The 14,597-nt window shown below is 62.4% G+C and overlaps 5 protein-coding genes across 5 annotated transcripts; 3 read left to right on the top strand and 2 right to left on the bottom strand.

Moving 5' to 3' along the window:
• Nucleotides 1-1,330: 1,330 nt before the first annotated feature.
• Nucleotides 1,331-1,977, top strand: EHS24_009232 (uncharacterized protein; the record flags this gene model as incomplete). The annotated part of the gene is made up of 3 exons (XM_028624523.1): nucleotides 1,331-1,672; nucleotides 1,789-1,857; nucleotides 1,924-1,977. The coding sequence occupies 3 exons, from the start codon at nucleotides 1,331-1,333 to the stop codon at nucleotides 1,975-1,977; spliced, it is 465 nt and encodes a 154-aa protein (XP_028475595.1).
• Nucleotides 1,978-2,729: 752 nt separating this feature from the next.
• On the top strand, nucleotides 2,730-3,758 carry EHS24_009231 (uncharacterized protein; the record flags this gene model as incomplete). The annotated part of the gene is made up of 1 exon (XM_028624522.1): nucleotides 2,730-3,758. One exon carries the CDS (start codon nucleotides 2,730-2,732, stop codon nucleotides 3,756-3,758), a length of 1,029 nt encoding a protein of 342 aa, XP_028475594.1.
• Nucleotides 3,759-4,250: 492 nt separating this feature from the next.
• Nucleotides 4,251-8,067, top strand: EHS24_009230 (uncharacterized protein; the record flags this gene model as incomplete). The annotated part of the gene is made up of 3 exons (XM_028624521.1): nucleotides 4,251-4,393; nucleotides 4,458-4,733; nucleotides 4,773-8,067. The coding sequence occupies 3 exons, from the start codon at nucleotides 4,251-4,253 to the stop codon at nucleotides 8,065-8,067; spliced, it is 3,714 nt and encodes a 1,237-aa protein (XP_028475593.1).
• An 878-nt stretch (nucleotides 8,068-8,945) lies between these two features.
• EHS24_009229 (uncharacterized protein) lies at nucleotides 8,946-10,649 on the bottom strand (the record flags this gene model as incomplete). The annotated part of the gene is made up of 2 exons (XM_028624520.1): nucleotides 8,946-9,723; nucleotides 10,492-10,649. The coding sequence occupies 2 exons, from the start codon at nucleotides 10,647-10,649 to the stop codon at nucleotides 8,946-8,948; spliced, it is 936 nt and encodes a 311-aa protein (XP_028475592.1).
• A 949-nt stretch (nucleotides 10,650-11,598) lies between these two features.
• Nucleotides 11,599-13,611, bottom strand: GUA1 (GMP synthase (glutamine-hydrolyzing); the record flags this gene model as incomplete). The annotated part of the gene is made up of 4 exons (XM_028624519.1): nucleotides 11,599-11,614; nucleotides 11,680-11,732; nucleotides 11,929-13,310; nucleotides 13,449-13,611. 4 exons carry the CDS (start codon nucleotides 13,609-13,611, stop codon nucleotides 11,599-11,601), a joined length of 1,614 nt encoding a protein of 537 aa, XP_028475591.1.
• Between the last annotated feature and the right edge of the window lie 986 nt (nucleotides 13,612-14,597).

Genomic DNA, 14,597 nt, shown 5'->3' with positions numbered 1-14,597 from the left:
TTACGTACAGGCCGTACAGGGGATACAATTGCCCACACGAGATTCGCTTCGGCCACCTTAGTCTGTAGGTTGTTCGATCTGTTTATTGAATACTCCACATGCTGGTGGCGATGTTTCACTCGGCCGTTGAAGGAAGAGCCTCGCTCCCCCGCCCCCCCATCGATTCGCCTGCATACACACACAAGATGGACGCCCGGGCCCAGGTCTGTATGCTGGCGACGAGGACGGTCTGTTTCGCACGCACGCGGCACACTCACTGCACGCCGTGCATTCGACTTGGCCAGATCACGCTTCCAGCCCTCCCGATGGAACTCGCATGCACCCTCAAAACCCTCCCCGTCGAAGCAAACACCCAGAGACGACACATCCATCGTCTGTGATCTATGGGGTGCGTTACACCGCCGGCCCCAAACCGACTAGCAGGCTCCACTCCAAAGGGACACGCCAGACAGACCAGGCTTCAAATGGTCTAGCGTGGTCGTATATTGTGTCCCACAACACCGCGCTCCACCACCGAGACCCTGGTGGACATGGGGTTTCAAGGTTCCCAAACCCACTTACTCCGTCCCGTACCAAAAGGCAAACATACCGCCAACCCCCTCATACTCTAATCTTATTTACCTGCTCATACATGACTCTCCTTTCGGGCAACACCGGGCCATGTGGCCATGTGTACGACCAGCTGCTGCTTAGCTGCTTAGCTAAGGTGTGGCAGTTTCCAACGGCCGACCAATTGTCTGCCACTGAGGTCTCTTTCTGACACTCCTCCGACACTCCTTTACATTCTCTTCGGGCATGCCCAGTTACCAGACACAAGCGACGGGGGTTCTACACTCTCCCCACAGGGCTCTCCGGCTTAGTCGCTCATATCACCCAGGGCAAGCCATTAGCTATTGGCAGGGGGTACCTACCTCCTCACGTTAACGAATGTGCCACCACCCAACTCTTCTCTCACTTGCTTGCCTCAGTCTTCCTGCATCAACCCGACGCATGCATGGTAGTGGTCCAAGGAGACGGCCACAGCGCCTCAGCCTGTGTGCAAAGTGAGTGCGAGAGGAGGGCGGCGCGAGCCAGAAGCCGACTGGCATCTCTCATCAGCTGTTCACTTTTGCCCCTCGGCGGGCGTAGGTGTCGTGTCGGCACTTGACCGCCTTCGCACATGTTCGCACATCACCTCATTCTCACCTCTCACTCATCCCCCACTCCCCTCTCACTCTCTCATTCTTGCCTCTTTCTTCACCCTCACCCCCAACCTCGCTTCCTCGCTTCCTCTTCTTCTTCTTCTTCTTCTTCTCCCACCAGCACCACGCCGACAGCAATCCCAAACGCCATGCCTCCCAAGCGCCCCCGTGAGGACTCCATTACGTCCAGCCGCGCCAGTGGCGACGCGGACGCGGACACGCACACGGGCGTCGACGCCTCCGACTCCGAGTCCGTGTCCGAGTACCAGGACGTCAAGCCCAACCTCGCCAAGGCCAGCAAGACGACGAAAAGCAGCGCCTCCAAGGCGACCAAGGTCAAAGTTGAGAAGAAGGCGTCCAAGCCCAAGCCCAAGGCCATCAAGACGCCCAAGACGTCGACTTCCGCCTCATCGGACGCCGGGGGCAAGAAGATGGGTCCCTGGGCCGCGGACGAGTTGAAGGAGCTGTACACTGTCATGTGTCCCAAGCGTGTACGTGGGCTTGTCCGCGACATCTCTGGTGGCGAAGGGCCGGGGCTGTCGTTTGGGCCAACACGAACGCGGTGCTGTGCTGAGCTGTGCTGAGGTGTGCTGACCACACCGCGCAGACGGGCGTCAAGTGGGACGACGTCGCGGCGGCGATTCCGGGCCGTGATGCCAAGTCGTGCAACAACAAGGTGACTGACTTGCCGGAGATTAGAGAAGTCGACTGGGGCGACTGGGGCTGAGCTGACGGCGAACAGTGGTCTCGCATGCAGAACAAGATCATGGAGGCTGTGATGGGTATGGGCGACTAGGCGGGTGGCGAGACAACCAGAACGTGCCGGTAGAGGATCAAAGGACGGGCTCTGGTAGCTGGTAGCTTTGCTGATATGCCACATGCATGTGCAGACCTTGGCAGTAACTGCCCCCATTATCGACGCTGATTGCCCACCACGTTTGATGGCCGATGTTCCATGTTCCATGTTCGGCAGATCACAGATCACAGATTACAGATCACTGATCGCAGATCTCGCTGATCGTCCGCACCGTTTACAAAGCGTCGTGAAGATTGCCACTGGCAGAGATCACCCACAGGCCACAGGCCACAGGCCACAGGCCCAGAGAGCCAGAGATCACCCAGAGATCCGACGGAAACGGTGAGACTGCGACCTTTCAGCCTGATGCATTCCGCGGCGGGACAACCTGAGCAACGGCAGGCATGCGACTCGCTGGCCGCTGGCTGTGGCTGAGGGAGCCGTTGGGTAGCGCTGGGAAATCAGTGCCCAAAGAAGCAATTCCCCGCCGTTTCCTGTCAGGCCCACCATGCACCGTGAACGCGTTTAGTCACCCATCCCACCACCCATCAATCAAACCCGTCACGATTTCCTACTTTGGACAGCACGTTCGCATCGATATGTCAAACCTCTCTCTCTCTTCTGTCTGCTCGATCCACTCTCTCTGCTCACCTGGAACAATCTAGACGGATCCCCGCATCGCTCACAAACAGCATAAAAGGCGACACTTGAACAGCCATCTCGGTTCTTCACCAAACATTTTCAACCAGTTCATGTTCTCTGGACTGTCCCGAGCGACTGTCAACATCCTCATCGCTTCAAACCACCTACACTTTACAGAAAACTTTGCGATCCGCTCGCTCTCTACCGCCATGACCAACGTCACTCGCACCCCTACCAAGGTCGTCTACGCCTATGAAACCCCCGAGGGCATGGGCGCGACCGTCCGCCGCTCAATCGGCACCCAGGCTCTGCGCAACCTGTCCCCCTTCCTGATGCTGGACCACGCCACCATCAACGTCGAGGACGGCGCAGGCTTCCCAGACCACCCCCACCGCGGACAGACCACTGTCAGCTACGTCCTCTCTGGTGCGCTGCACCACGAAGACTTCCTCGGCAACACGGGCACCCTCGCCGCCGGCGACCTGCAGTGGATGACGGCCGGCCGCGGCATCATGCACTCTGAGATGCCCCTGTTCGAGGGCCCCAACCCCGTCCCCGCCGAGGCGCTCCAGCTCTGGATCGACCTGCCCGCCGACCAGAAGATGATCGAGCCCTCGTACCAGGAGAAGAAGGCAGCCGAGATTGACACTGTCAACCCGCAGCCGGGCGTCCAAGTCACCGTCATCTCGGGCGAGGCGTTTGGCGTAAAGGGCTTTGTCCGTCCCGTCGGCGGATGCTGGTTCCTCGACTTCAAGCTCACCGACGCCGGCGCGTCCGTCTTCCAGCCGCTGCCAGAGGGCTGGACGGGCTTTGCGTACGTCATCACCGGCGCCCTCCAGGTCGGCGAGGAGGCCACCCCCGTGGACAAGTTCAACTCGGTCGTCCTGTCCGCTGAAGAAGGCCAGAACGGCGTCCTCCTCACCCGGCCCGAGGGCACCACCGAGGACACGCGCTTCGTCCTCATTGCCGGCGAGCCCCTCGACCAGCCCGTCGTCCAGGCCGGACCTTTTGTCCTCACGTCCCGCCAAAAGGCCATGGAAGCGTACATGGACTTCCAGCTGGGCAAGAACGGCTTTGAAGGCGCGCCCGGATGGGAGAGCAAGATTGGCGCGCCGCTGCGTCGTGCCAACTCGCGTTAAGCGGACCCTGCCTCCGCCTTGGCCTCTTTTCTCCAGACTCCCTCACGCAAGACTTGACGACACAAACTCCCAAACATCACTAGCAATATGTACTGCAGAATCAAGTGTCATTTGATATAGCCGTCCCCTCATCATGTTACAAAGTATCCCATTTCCGTTGCCGTTGCCGTTGCCTTTGTTGTTGTTGCAATCTTTCCACCGTCAGAGCAATGTGTACAGTACAGATCCCCTTGGCCCTTGTATCCCATGCAAGGTGCATTCCTTCGTGACCTGTTTCCAAGACGAACGCAGCACTGGTCCAGTGGCCAGTCGCATGAAGCCGGGGCGCCACAGCGTGGCTTGGGGGGCTCCCGCATCCCTCTCTTCTGAATTTCCGCAACCACCGGCCGTGCGCGCGCGTTTAGAGCCCTTGTAACGTCCGTCCATCCCATCACACCTTTTCTGCATCACCCGTTCCTTCCATCCGGCGTTCACGGGCGGGCGAACACGACCATGTTCACCACCCTTGTGGCCCTCATCAAGTTTGCATGGGCGTACCCGGGCATCGCCATCGCCATCGTCCTGGCAGCCTATGGCGCATACTATGCCGGCGTGAGGAGATGGCGACGCAGCCAGGCCATCAAACAGTACCGCCGGTACGTAACCCCCTCGCCCGGCAGTTTGCCACCCACCGTCGCTTCGCTCGCGCTGACTGCCCAGTGATCAACGTCGTCGTGCAGGTATCCCAGACAGCGATACCCGCCCATGGCTCGTTGCGCGCCCCGCTGCCGAGCTGCGGCGGCGCGAGGAGGCGGCGCGTCTCGTCGCCGAGCAGCAGGCCGAGAGCGAGCGCAAGCGGCTCGAGAAGAAGCGCGAGGAGGTCGAGGAGTGGGGCCACCAGGCGCTCAAGACGCTTCGTGCGCTGCATAGCTCTGGAGACCTCACGCCGCGCAGTGGAGCGTCGACCCCGCGGCTGCGTGGTCGCGCAGAGTCCAAGTGAGTTGGCAACCAAATGTTTTTGCTGACCCCGCACAGTGCGTCGCTCGCGTCCACCGTCCCCGCCGGCCCGTCCCGGCCCTCTACGCTCGCCAGCCGTGCCCCGGCCCGCCAGCTCTCGCGTGTCGCGTCGCGTACCCTCCCTTCTAGTGCTGCCTCGAGCTCCCGCCAAGTGTCTGTTCGTCAACGTGTGGCCAAGCGCGGTCGCGGCGACGACGACTCGGACCTGGATGAGGAGGAGCCGTCCCCACAACGTGTGCGCCGCCGTCCCACCGCCCGCGCAAGGGGCGTAGTCGACGCCGACATGGAGAGTGCCGTCGGCGACGACGAGGACGACCTTGCCGAGCTGCACTCGGTCGACGAGGACAACGAAAACATGAGCGAGGACGACTACGACGAAGGTATGGCCGTGGACGACCGTCCGCTCCTGTCGCACAACCGCCCAAAACGCGCGCTTCCAGAAGACGACGAGCAGCAGCGCAAGCGTGCGCGCAAGTCGCCCGAGCCCGAGTCGGACGTCGAGGCGGAATCGATGGACGAGGACGACGAGGGAGTGTCCGGCCCCGCCCATGCCGACCCACCACCACCCAGCGCCGAACCCTCCCTGCGCTACGACCTGGACGCACCTGGCGGTTTCCCAGTGTACGGCCGTGCCGACTCGCCCTTTGACGGCGCCCTTTCCAAGTGGACGGACGCGACCGGCGTCGAGTGGTTCAAGGCCGACGGCGTCAAGTATCGCCAGGACGAGATCCGCGTCGCTACCCTCAAGTACCGCATGCCGAGGGACAGCGAGCACCCGGACGCTCGCCAGGAGGCCGGCGAGCTTGTACGTGTCTGGCTCGACGAGAGCGAGTACAAGCGCCTCAAGAGCGAGGGCAGGCTCAAGTGGCAGGAGACGCCGCCCGTCTCGCCCAACGAAAAGGACAGGCAGGAGCCCACCCCTCCTGCCGTCCCCTCGCGCCCCAGCTCGGTCGTGTCCGCCGTCGCTGCGCGCTCCATCTCGCGCTCGTACGGTCCCTCGCGCATTGGCCTTGGAAATTCGGTCGCCTCCCCGCCGTCGTCGCTTGCGGTCAGTACAGCCAACGCGCCCTCACGCTCGGAATCGCCATACTACACCAACCAGGCGGCCTTTGACCGCCAGCTCGCTACTGCCGCGCCAAACCGCTCGCGCATCAGCTCCCCCGCACGCTTTGCGGCTCCAGGTCGCCAACTGAGCGAAGCTGGCCGTGCCAAGAGGCAGGAAGAGCTGCTCGCCAGGCTGGGCAAGGATGTCAAGTCCGAGTCGAGCGAGGGTTCTCCTGCCGCGCCTTCCCCCGCACCCTTGACCGCGTCGCCGCTGTCCGCGCTCGCCGCGTCGTCCTCCAAGGACGCCGCCGCGTCGACTACCCCGACCACCAAGCCTGCCTCGCCATTCAGCTTTGGCAAGTCTTCCGAGTCGGCACCAACCACGTCGTCGCCGCTTGCCAAGTCTGGTTCCTCGCTTCTGGCACGTCTCGGCAAGCCAGAGGACACGGACAAGCCAGAGGTCAAAGCAGACAAGGGTACGCCGGCACCCTTCTCGTTCGGTGCTCCTTCGACCGCGGCGGCAAAACCCGCCGCCGAGGCCGAGGTCAAGGCCGACAAGCCTGCTCCTTTCTCGTTTGGCGCTCCTGCTTCTGCTCCCACTCCCGCCGCTCCGGCTACGACCGCCACAAAGCCCGCCGAGACAAAGACGGACAAGGCGGCACCGTTCTCGTTCGGCTCTTCGCCGGCCGCCACGCCTGCTGCCGCTACCCCACCGGCCGCGTCCCCCGCGCCCGCCGCTGCTCCGTTCTCGTTTGGCGCAGTGACTGCGAACAAGGACGAGCCCAAGGCCGTCGACTCCCCCAAGCCCGCCCCATTCTCGTTTGGCGCTCCTGCCGCTCCCAAGCCTGTTGACGCTCCCAAGCCTGCTGGATTCTCGTTCGGTGCTCCTGCCACAGCCAAGCCCGCTGAGGCCCCCAAGGCTGACGCGCCCAAGCCCGCGTTTGGCGGTTTCGGCGCTGCCCCAGCTCCTTCACCAACTGCTGAGGCCCCCAAGCCCACCACGTTTGGCGGCTTTGGCAGCAGCGCTCCATCTGCACCTGTACCTGCAGGTGCCCCCGCAGCGGCTCCGTTCTCGTTTGGCGCTCCCGTGGAGAAGAAGGACGAGCCCAAGGCCGAAGCTCCCAAGCCTGCGTTTGGCGGCTTTGGCGGTACCCCAACCCCTCCAGCCGCTCCCGATGCGTCAACCTCGTCGTTCTCCTTTGGCGGCGCCACTGAGAAGAAGGACGAGGCTCCCAAGCCTGCGTTTGGCGGCTTTGGCGGTACCCCAACCCCTCCAGCCGCTCCCAGTGCGTCAACCTCTTCGTTCTCATTTGGTGCGGCCGAGAAGAAGGACGAGGGAGCTCCCAAGCCTGCGTTTGGCGGCTTTGGTGCCCCGTCCGCGGCTTCAGCCGCACCCGCCGCATCGCCATTCTCGTTTGGCGGTGCCACTGATAAAAAGGACGAGCCCAAAGCGGAGGCTCCCAAGCCCTCGTTTGGCGGCTTTGGCTCCACCACCACTACTACCACCACCTCGACCTTTGGCGCGGCCCCGTCGGCATCGGGCTTTGGCGCGGCGTCGTCAACCCCTGCATTCGGGTTCGGCGCCGGCCCCGCTCCGTCGTCTACCACGCCGACTGACAGCCCCAAGCCGACCATGTTCTCGGCCCCAGCTGCTGCCACTTCTGTGTTTGGAGCACCTGCGTCTTCTGGATTTGGAGCACCTGCTGCTCCAGCGTTCGGAGCTGCCACCGCGCCTGCTCCTGCTCCTGCTCCCGCCAAGCCTGCGTCCTTCTCGTTCGGAGCAGCTCCTGCAGCTGACAAGCCTGCCTCGGCTGGCGCGTTCTCGTTCGGCTCCTCCACCCCAGCAGCGCCAACCACAACACCAGCACCAGCTTCGTCCAGCTCGTTCTCGTTTGGCGCCCCGGCCGGTGCCCAGCCAGCCTCGACTGGTTCGTTCTCCTTCGGCGCTGCCGCCGCTGCGCCAGCCACTTCGGCGCCGCCCGCATCCACTTCGACTTTTTCGTTCGGCGCAGCCCCAGCAGCTGACAAGCCCGCGGCCATGGGCACGAGCACGCCCTCGTTCTCCTTTGGCGGTGCGCCCGCCGCGTCGGCCCCCGCGTCCACCTCGACATTCTCGTTTGGCGCGCCCGCCCCCGCGGCCGGCGCTGCGGGCCAGCCAGCGTCGACTCCCGCATTCTCGTTCGGCGGGGCGGGCCCGAGTGCCGGCGGCTTTTCGTTTGGCGCCAGCGACGACAGCACACGGCAGGTGCGCAGCCTGCGGCGCAAGTGAGCACGTGAGGGCTGCCTCCCATAACCCCCATAACCCCATAACCACCAAATAGTGCATGAACATCGGTCATTCTCTTGTCCCCCGGCCGTGTGCCCCTCGAGCGGCGAGGGGCACGCGGCCGTAAAACGTCCCCACTGACTGGAACTGACCATGCCGGCCTCCACACTCCACACTCTACGCTCCACACTCTACACTCCACACTCCACGCTACACGCTATCCGGGCGGCCGTCTCCTTGACCGGGGCGGCCGCCCGCGACACATTTGGGGTCCACGCAACGTGGCTCAAAAATGGTCGAAACACCAGCGCAGAAGAAGATCGCCTTTGATCTCGCCATGGATATGGTGGTTGCATTACAAAAAGGACTTGCCCGCCCGAGTGTTGGCGTGTTTCGCAGGTAGTATTCCGTGCAGACATTTGTTGCCTTGAAATGTTAGGACGTGTGCGTGTGTGCGTGTGTGTCGCTCGGATGAACAGGTGGCGCTTGCTTGTGGCACTGGTGGGTGGGTGGGTGGGTTGCCCGACTGACCCATTCTCATTCCTGACTCTGCCCACTCTCTCGTGTGTACCTTGCTCAAACAGTGGAGGTTTTATATTCTGACATTTCACAGTGTTTACGAATGTTTACGGAACAGGCCCATGCTTCGGCTTTGGGGCCAGCTGCCGTTTAGTTGTTTAAAAAAGTCGAGATTTCTTACGAGACACGCAGCTTCATTGCTGTTGCTGTTCCTTGCCCCCACCTGCAGAGCCTCAAACACCCCCACCTTCCCCCGGTCCTGGTACGCTAGCTCCCTGGAACTGTCCATGCCTGGGGCCTACCATACCAGAACCAAGATCGCTGGCGACCTTGGCTCAAGGCAAAAGGTAAAGGTACCGGGCTTAGGCGAGCGACGCGGCGTGCGAGTGGTGCCCGCCAGAGCCGTGGGCGGCCTTGAGCTTTGCGGCCTTCTTGGACGGGGTAACAAAGCTCTCGACGGCGGGGCCGAGCGGGATGGACGCGACCTTGCCGGCGGCGGCGTCGTCTTCAAACACGGGCTCGAAGCGGTTGGCAAGGGCCGACCAGGTGACGGCGTAGCCGTCGCTCGCGGCGTCGAGGGCGGCGTTGAACAGGCCCAGCATGAAGGGGAGGGTGATGTTGCCCGAGTTGGCCGGGTTGAGGCCCGCGAGCGGGGGCGGGGCGACGGCCTTGGCCGACTTGGGCACGCGGCGGGCGGGCGCGGGCGTGGGCGCGGGCGAGTGGGCGTGGTGGTGGCCGTTGATGGTGGGCGGGAAGCCGTTGCGGCGGCGGGGGAAGGCGTCGCCGCCGTCGGGCGCACCGGACGAGCCAAAGTCGACCGTGGCCGTGGGGTCCTCGTACGCGAGGGCCATGAGGGCGGCCTTGGCGAGAGCCGTGTTGGAGCGCTGGCTGGCGGCGACGAACATGCCCCACGGGTCGCGGGACGCGCACTCGATGCACAGGGCGAGGGCGCGCTCAATGACCGAGTCGCATCCGAGCTCGTCGCACAGGGCGAACAGGCGCTCGTGCTGGTGCCACACGTACGAGGCAGGGAGGGGCACGAGGTGCATCAAGTCGAGGGCGAGCTTGAGCGTCTTGCGTTCGGCCGCGACTTCGACGGGCGTCGAAGGCGACGCCGAGAGCGCTTCGCGGAGCTTGGTGCTGGGTGAGCGTCAGTGTCTGTCGAAGAGATACACGCCAGCTGGTGACAACCGGGCGAGTATGAGAGATGTACTGCCGACCTAAGGCTGGCAGTGAGGAGTACACAACCAGCTGCACGCTGGAAGTGGAGTATGGTACCAGCCGCACAACAGCTGGTATTTTAACATCCCCTAGCTGAATAGCCGGGGCATATCATGTAGCCACCGCGCATGTGGCGGCTATTAACCGTAAGGCCACCACATATTTGGTGACCATATAACTCTGAGACGGTCGAACGACCATCTCTGTATAGCTACGACATCGCGTCGAAGCAGGGGTGGGCCGATGAAATCAAGCTGGCCCTGGCCATCCCACACTCCAACAGCCACGGGCGTGTTGCAACGGTGCCGGACCGTTGATACACGTTGTGCAAAAGTGTATTGGATTCCCATGCGGCCCCAAAGATCACGACACGTCTCCCCGCTGGGGAGTCACCACACGGTCGCACGCGGAAACGACACGAGACTTTGGTGTTGAGCGTGGGCAGAATGGGGGAGGGCGCGCGCGGACGGTCCCACGGCCCACGGGGGGGCGCGAGAAACCACACCACACACACACACACCAACTCGATACCCACGCTCGTGGTCTGCCACAAACGTCCACCCCCCTGTGTGGGTGTCCATCCGCCGCAGACCAGAGGGACGACAGACACTGCCACTCATAACGAGAGCTTTTCCCCTTGTGTCCAAAGAAACAGAAAAACCGGATCTGGATACGGGGTCAACTCACGAGTTGGCCTTGAGCATGTAGCTCTGTACGCGGAAGTCGCGGCCACAAGCCGAACGCAGGACGGCGTCGGCCGCGGGGTCGGTGTATGCCGTGGGCTCAATCTTGCCGCCGCCGTTGGCGTCTGACGCACCCGTGGCGTTGGGGAGGGGCTGGGACATGGTTGAGGTGGAGTGGAAGGGGTGGTAGGGGGGTGAGGGCGAGGGCGTAGAAGGCGATGAAGGGTTAGAGGGTGGGGGTGGGGGTGGGTGGTTTGGTGTGGTGTGGGGTGGTGAAGGCGGTGGGGTTGGAGAGTTGCGAGAGGGAGGCGAGGTGGCGAGAGACTTTGGTGGGCTTGAAGAAACAGGACGAAGAGAGCAGGGGGATAGACTTTGCAGCGGAGTTGATATGGGCCCACGGCGTCACAGCTTTACGTGGTGGTGGGAACGGCCACGAGAGTCTTGCACACGGCAGAAAACTGCGCCCCCCATGGGTACCACCACGACGCGTGTCATGCATTGTCCAATGGGCCATGACGGGGTGCTCCTCGCGCGTGCATGATGCCGTCATGGGATACGGGGGGGCGCTGTTGAGTGAGAAAAAGTGTGAGTGAGGGTCTTGAGTGTGAATGTGAGTGTGAGTGTGGTTGTGAGAATGTGAGTTGTGAGGAGATGAGTGGAGAGAAGGAGGGGAAGAGTGAAGAGGAAGAACAAGGCGGCGACGGAGGGGTCGTGGGAGGTGTCACATGGCCACGAGCACGGGCAGCACGGGGCGAGTTCTGGGCTGGACCTGTGTTTGAGCACCAGAACAAGGGCGCATGTATCGCTCTTGGGGGGTCGGTGCGGGTTGCATGCCTGTCAGGCGTGATGTCAGATCTTCAGATACGATGGGGGAGAACAGCTTCAGCGTCACGCGTCCCGTCGCTGTGTGGCGTGTGTCGCGGCTGCTGCTGATGGGAAGTGAGATGGTTCAACCCCATTCCCTCGTGGCGCGGCAAATCCGTTTCTCCTTGCTCCTCTCATCGCGCATTTCGCTGTGTGTGCGTGATTTCCGTTGTCCCACTGTACTCTGTGTATCGGTCTAAAGATGCATCTGGGCCCTCGTTCTATCGAATTAAAAGCTAAAAGCTCTCTACAGCCACTCGACGCTGGGTGTCTTGTCAGCACAATGGTCCTCCCTCGAATGGGAAAGCTGCAGGCAGGGGGTACTCACGTTCCAGGGGGCTTGGAGGTGATGTCGTAAACGACACGGTTGATGCCGCGGACCTGTGTGGTGTGAGCAGACTGGAAGGGGAGAAGAAAAAGAGTAGAGCGTGGTATTCGACCGGGGCGCTGGTGCCGGCCGGCCGAACGGGGACACACAAATGGGACGCGTTCCCACTTGCCCCGTTCCGGCGCCGGCACGCAGCGATCCGGTCCACACAAGCAAACGCCGACGGCGTGTACTTTTGCTGTGACTCACCTCGTTGGTGATCCTGGACGAGATCTTCTTGAGGACCGAGGCGGGGAACTCGAACCAGTCGGCAGTCATAAAGTCCTCGGTGGAGACGGCACGGAGGGCAATGACCTGGTCGTAGGTACGTGCGTCGCCCATGACACCGACGGCACGGACGGGGAGGAGGGCGGCGAAGGCCTGCGAGATCTGGTCGTAGAGACCGGCGGCGCGGATCTCGGCAATGTAAATCTCGTCGGCGTGCTGGAGGATGGCGACCTGCTCGCGGGTGACCTCGCCGAGGATACGGATGGCGAGACCGGGGCCGGGGAAGGGGTGGCGGCCGACAAGGTGGGCGGGGATGTCGAGGAGACGGCCGAGGGCGCGGACCTCGTCCTTGAAGAGCTCGCGGAGGGGCTCGATGAGCTTGAGCTTCATGTCCTCGAGGAGACCGCCGACGTTGTGGTGCGACTTGATGACGGCCGAGGGACCCTTGAACGAGATGGACTCGATGACATCGGGGTAGAGGGTGCCCTGGAGGAGCCACTCGATGGGGCCCTTGGACGAGTCGGCGGCGCACTCCTTCTCAATCTCGGCGGCCTTCTCCTCAAACACCTCGATGAAGGTGTTGCCGATGATCTTGCGCTTCTGCTCGGGGTCCTCGACGCCGGCAAGACGGCCGAGGAAGAGGTCCGAAGCGTCGACGACGGTAAGGTTGACGCCGAGGTCCTCGGTCAACATCTTCTTGACCTTCTTGGCCTCGTCAAGACGGAGGACACCGTTGTCGACCATGATGGCGTGGAAGCGGTCGCCGATAGCCTCGTGCATGAGCTTGGCGGCGACGGTCGAGTCTACACCACCGGAAACGGCACCGATAACCTGGCCCTTGTCGCCACAGATCTCACGGATACGCGCAATCTCCTTGGGGATGAACGTGTCCATGCTCCAGCCGTCACGGACACCGCAAATGTTCTTGACAAACGAGCCAATGACCTCCTTGCCGCGGGGCGAGTGGGTGACCTCGGGGTGGAACTGGACACCGTAGATGGGGCGCGACTCGTGGGCAATGGCAGTGAAGGGCGAAGTAGGGGTGTGGGCCACAGTCATAAAGTTGGGAGGGAGCGAGGTGAGCTGGTCGCCGTGCGACATCCAGACCTGGAGGCCCTCGGGGCCGTGCTGGATGCCCTCGAAGAGAGCGTCGGCGTGGGCGACACCAGTCTTGACAATCTGGATCTGGGCGTGGCCGTACTCGCGGTGCGAGTGGGGCTCGACGTTGCCGCCAAAGGTCTTGGCAATCTCCTGGAGACCGTAGCAGATACCAAGGACGGGGACACCGGCCTCGAACACGGCGGGGTCGACGTGAGGGGCGTCGGGAGCGTACACCGAGTAAGGCGAGCCAGAGAGGATGATACCTGCAACCGCGTGTCAGCGCGTGCTAGTCGGTGTAGTCACCCCCCCCTTGTTGGGTGACTGCACATGCAGATAAAGGTGTGTCCGACTGTATCGGACGGGGGTGTGACTGCGCCATGGCAGAAAAAAGACCAACTTACCGGTAGGCTTCCAGGACAGGTCGGCCATCTTCTGGGTGCACGGCAGCATCTCGCAGTACACGCCGAGCTCACGGCATCGGCGGGTGATGAGGTGCGAGTACTGCGATCCAAAGTCGAGGATGAGGATCGAGTCGTACAGGTCGTGGATCTCAGCGGACGCCATGGTGGAGACTGGTGGTTGGTGGGGGTTGGGTTGGAGTGGTATGTACAACTCAGAAGAAAGCGCGATATGAATCTACTCGGAAATCTTGACTCCCCTCTCTGTCCCAGGCACGCCCCCCCCTGTGTGCGCACGCCCGTGGCAAAATGAAAATACCCACCACGAAATGACATGTCATTAAAGTCACACCTGGGTTTATGATCCGGCAGCGTCGGAGGAGTCGTTATCAAAAGGGCGGGCGGGCCTAGATCCGTCGGTCGCGGAGACAAGAGCCGCCGCGTGAAGGAGACACGGGATCAAAATTGCTTAATAAGTGTTTGGGTGTGCCATAATGTAACACGCGCTGGGCCCATTGTACCCATTGTAGTTGGTCCCTGGAATCAGAGCCTTGTTGTCGTCGTTTCCCATAGGAATCGTGCACCTGTTGAAGCTTTCATTTGCCGTACACACTCTGGGAACCTGGCGAGGGGGGAGAGAGGGAGAGCGGTAAGAGCGGAGACACTGCTGGACGCTGCTGCTGCTGCTGCTGCGCTGATGCACCACCCCACCCACCCACACGGCTAAGAGTACCATTATTAGCGTTTCGTGGAGACTATACACTCTCTCGGGCTGTTGCCGTCTCTCGTCTCTCTCCCCTGGCTGGCTGCTCTGTCCCACGCCTCCGTCCGCCGCGCGCCACAACCCGAAGGCTGCAGTCACCAGAGTGCTGCTGCTGCTGCTGCTTCCATTTCTACCTTTGTCTTGGCTCTTCCCACCGCGGCCCGCCGTGCTCCTTCCTGCCTGCCTGCCAGCCCCCCCTTTTGCCTGTTCGAGGACCCTTAACGCTCTCGATACGGGTTGTGTGTCGTCGTCCATGGCCACCCACCGGCCACCTGATGCACCTGATCTGGGTTTGTGGTCCTGTCCTGAACGTCCTGAACGTCCTGACACCTCCTGGTCTCCTCGTGCCCAGGCGCATGCGCGAGGGGACCTCGAGAAACACACTTGGT

This window comes from Apiotrichum porosum (genome assembly GCF_003942205.1).
Source record: "Apiotrichum porosum strain DSM 27194 chromosome Unknown scaffold_8, whole genome shotgun sequence".
NCBI classification, from domain to species: Eukaryota; Fungi; Basidiomycota; class Tremellomycetes; order Trichosporonales; family Trichosporonaceae; genus Apiotrichum; species Apiotrichum porosum.
The sequence above is the reverse complement of the archived record's forward strand: the minus strand, read 5'-3'. Positions and strand labels throughout refer to the sequence as shown.